At 41.6% G+C, this 4,098-nt stretch overlaps 1 protein-coding gene across 1 annotated transcript; it reads right to left on the bottom strand.

Moving 5' to 3' along the window:
- Positions 1–649: 649 nt before the first annotated feature.
- On the bottom strand, positions 650–3,858 carry LOC129092728 (zinc finger protein 862-like). The gene is made up of 6 exons (XM_054600746.1): positions 3,541–3,858; positions 2,622–3,324; positions 2,155–2,375; positions 1,644–1,861; positions 1,229–1,366; positions 650–1,023 (listed from the first exon to the last, which is right to left on the bottom strand). Exons 1-6 carry the CDS (start codon positions 3,834–3,836, stop codon positions 650–652), a joined length of 1,950 nt encoding a protein of 649 aa, XP_054456721.1. The 5' UTR covers positions 3,837–3,858.
- Positions 3,859–4,098: the final 240 nt, after the last annotated feature.

Raw genomic sequence — 4,098 nt, forward strand, 5'->3', positions numbered from 1 at the left:
AGTCCCGGGAGCGGAGCCGCATATGGACCAATGTGGGCCACCGAGGAATCAAACTCACTTCCGTTTCATTCAAACTCACGTCCGTTTCATTCAAACTCACGTCCGTTTCATTCAAACTCACTTCCGTTTCATTCAAACTCACTTCCGTTTCATTCAAACTATTAAAGTCCTTTTACATGTAAGTATGAGAGTGTATAGTCGTGTATGTGAGAGAGTTTAGTAGTGTATGTGAGAGAGAATAGTAGTGTATGTGAGAGAGTATAGTGGTGTATGTGAGAGAGTATATTAGTGTATGTGAGAGAGTATATAAGCAGGGCTCTAAATTAACTTTTTTGATCACCAGCCAATGTGGCTGGTAAGTTTCTGAAGTTACCAGCCAATCAGAATTTCCACTAGCCACATTTTTTCCCGTGCAAAAAAGACAGATTATGAGAGCCACTGAATTCATTTGATCATTTTATTAACTAAAGCTTTAAATTCATCTTACAGTGAAGTTGGGAATGTATATCCAATTAAAATTAAATCCTAACCGCCAGAAGGTGGGGCTGGGGCCAGCGTTTTACAACTTAAAACTTTAAACAACTCTAAACATGTTTTAGTGCAGATAATGTACAAAATTACACAAATGTATTATGTACAAAGAGACAGGTTAAACATCATCAGAGGCAGAGCTCTCTGAGGACTCTGACTCAGAGCCCCCATCTACATCAGTTCCATTTTTCTTCCTCACAAAGTGTGGCCGGCGTGTGCGCACACTGTCACCATGCCAGATTTCTATGGCTTTGCGTGGGTCGAAGTCTTTGATGTCCGGTGAGCACAACTGTGTTTTCAAAAGGTCAGCTAGTGTCTCCCCTTTCAGGCTTGAGCGCCAGTCACTCTTAACCTGCTTCATGACACTAAACCCCCTCTCACAGTCAGCTGTACTTGTCGGAATGGTGAGCAGGGCATCAAACAGGTGTAGGACATCAGGACACTCATGGCGCAGCATTCTGTTTACTGCAGGCCATGTCTTCTCAATGGTCCCTGTTGCAGGGTCAGACAGACAATACAAAATGAGATGTTACGGTATGCACTTTCAGTGACTTTCAAGCACATGGAAAACAAATGCAAATTTAGTTAGTAAAAGATGGCATCACATTTGGATTGTACCTTTAACAAATGACCTACTCAAGACTATTGTTAAAGAGTCACATCAGACTTCATTTTCTTAAACTTCATTCAACAGTACCTTGGCTGAAACCTGCAGTGTAAAGTTGTGTTTTCAGAATGGTCCATTGATCTGGAATCAAGTCAATATCCACTCCAGCTGTCAGTAGAAGAGGTCGGAAGTGACTAATAACCTGGTCTACATCATCATCACCAAAATCTGAGAACAAAGGGGAAAAACATTGATACAAAGTTAAAGCTGCAGCCTATAACTATTTTTGTGTTATATTTGTTATATTTATATCTGTGGAGAGGGTCTTAGAAAGCAGAGCTGCAGCACAGCAGAGAGGAAGGAGGAGGGACCTGGAGGCTGTACTCATTCAAATTTTCTGGCTAAGTCCACTTTTTTCTCCAAACTACAGACTGCAGCTTTAAGGAGTTGTCTTAAAACATAAAATGGGAATATATTTGTTCATTACATTTTAATTATTACTGACCTGCACTTGTGTCTGTCTCTGGCCAGCACTGGAAATTTATCAGTCGCATTGCCTTCAGGACACCACTGTTTACATCGGCAAACCTAGAAGTGATGCACTGGCACATGGCATCTATGAGATCATTCTTGGACTTGTCATGCTGGTCAGGCTTTGTCGGTTTCAGAAGGACTCCCTCATAGATGTCCGTCTCCAGTGCTGCTCTCAGCTTAGGCCCGGGTCTACAGTTGTGCAGAGATGAATGGATGGGTTTGATTAATTATCTATCTTTACATACATATTGTGAAAAAAGTGTGAAAACACACTAACACAACCTAAAATCAAATAATGAATTGTATGACATATGATACATATCTTATACATACATATACATAATACATACTCACCATATTTTAGATGGTGATTTTAATTAGTATTTATTGTTTTTATTTATCATTATACCGAGACCTGAGTTCTGCATTTTGTTCTTTTCATGTCTCATGGGCAGAATGAAAAAAAGTATTCTATTCTATACCTTGACTTGTACTTTTCTATGACAGCCTGAGTGGAGGACAGGCAGCTATGAGCCTCAGCCAGGGTTACTGCTGACTTCTGCAGTGACTTGGAAAGGTTGCTCAATTGAAAGATGATGTCATGGAGAAGACAGCAAAACCGTAGGACTCCGCCATCCTTTGCTATGTTAAGGAAGCCCTTGGCCTTTGCCCTCTGAACACTGACAGTGGTCTCCTCCTGGGCCTACAAACAAAACAACAGCATTAAATCACAGACAACATTTACACTGAATTCCAAATTATTATGCAAATATGATTTTAGTCTCATATTTATTTTGTTTTTCCAATGCAATTCTTGGCTTGTATTGTGTCTCCTACCTGTTTATATCACTGACAGACATGTGTTTGACATGTAAATGTATTAAGCAAGGCACAAATATTAAATTATCCACCTACACTGTTGGTTTTAGTAGGCTATAAATTATCATACCTTTTCCTGTAAGTGGCGTACAACAGCAGCATAGCCCCTGAGGAAATGGTCTAGTGCTTTGAGGAGATGTGGCAGCCACCTGGTTCCACCTACTCTGGTTGGCATCAAAGCCTTCATGTGGAGCTCCCCGAAGTGTTGCTTTAGGCTGGCCCTGTTTACTCCACTCTTGTGATACAAGGTGTAGAGTCCACTCAATAGGTCCTCAACCTTCTTGGCCATCACATTTTTCCTCACTGCATCTGAAAAGGCGAGCTCAAGTCTATGGGCCATGCAATGGATCCCCAGCACATACGATCGGTCTGCACGCAGCTTGGTAACTACACCATTGTTGACTCCTGTCATTACAGCTGCTCCATCTGTGGTGATGGCCACCAGCTTGCTCTTCCAATCAGTGCTGACTTCACTCTCCATTACATTACACACAGCTTCAGCTATGCTTGTAGCATCTGGCTTTGAAACAGCTTTTATCCCGACAAAATCAACTTTGATCTTCCCCTCACTGGCACTCCTGGCATAGACCATCTCTTCTTCAATCACTGCACTGTCCAGGGATCCGTCTGACATGACAGAGATGAACTTGACATCTGACAATCTTGCCCTCATCTTTCTCCTCACATCCTCCGCTATGTAGTGAATGAACTCTTTTGCCTGATAGTCATTTGTGTATGTCTCTCCTATCTTCAAGCCTTTCTTTCTATCAACCCTGAAATAAATAATAACCAAAAACACATATATAAAAATGCTTGTATTAGGGCAATCGTGGTGGCCACATGATATATTCATGTTAAACCTTTGCATGTTATGTGACTGATAAAGTGTGAGGCTGAACTTTAAAATAGTTACTAAAATAGTACTGTCAATATACCGTATAAAATGTAATGAGTCTGAAACATGTAAATAATAAAGTTAATCCACTTACTCACACATCCATGCGAAGTCGGTGAAAGGCCTGCCTTTTTTCCCGATGGCGTGGGCATTGCGAAAAAGTAGCTCCATCTTCTCGAACTCGGACGTCTTCATTAAGGCAAGGCTCCTTCCAGCTTCACTCTCTTCGATACGACACGTCTTGGCGGTTTTCGTCCTCAGGCTCTCCTGATGACTTCGGGCACTCTCATGATCCTTTACTGCTTCTACTTTGAAATTATTGGTTCCTACCACGAAATTATTCGTTTTGTGTTTTTCTTTAGCATACATTCGGCAATCCTGACAGAACATTACGCTGTTTTCGTGATCATACACGAGCCACTCACGACCAGTTAGCCATTTACAGTTAAATTTCCTTTTTTTTTTTTTTTCGCGAGGTCCAATATCCTCCTCCTCCCCTACCTCTTTGGTAGGAATATCCTTTCTCTTGATGGCCGGCTGTCCCAACCATCGCCACATCTTGTTTGTGTTTGTGTCTGTATTTGTATTTGTACCGGCGTCTATCGTTTTTTCCAACCCAAGAGTGACCTACGCCCCCTCCCCTAGTACGGCA

This window comes from Anoplopoma fimbria, chromosome 6 (genome assembly GCF_027596085.1).
Source record: "Anoplopoma fimbria isolate UVic2021 breed Golden Eagle Sablefish chromosome 6, Afim_UVic_2022, whole genome shotgun sequence".
Classification (NCBI taxonomy): Eukaryota; Metazoa; Chordata; class Actinopteri; order Perciformes; family Anoplopomatidae; genus Anoplopoma; species Anoplopoma fimbria.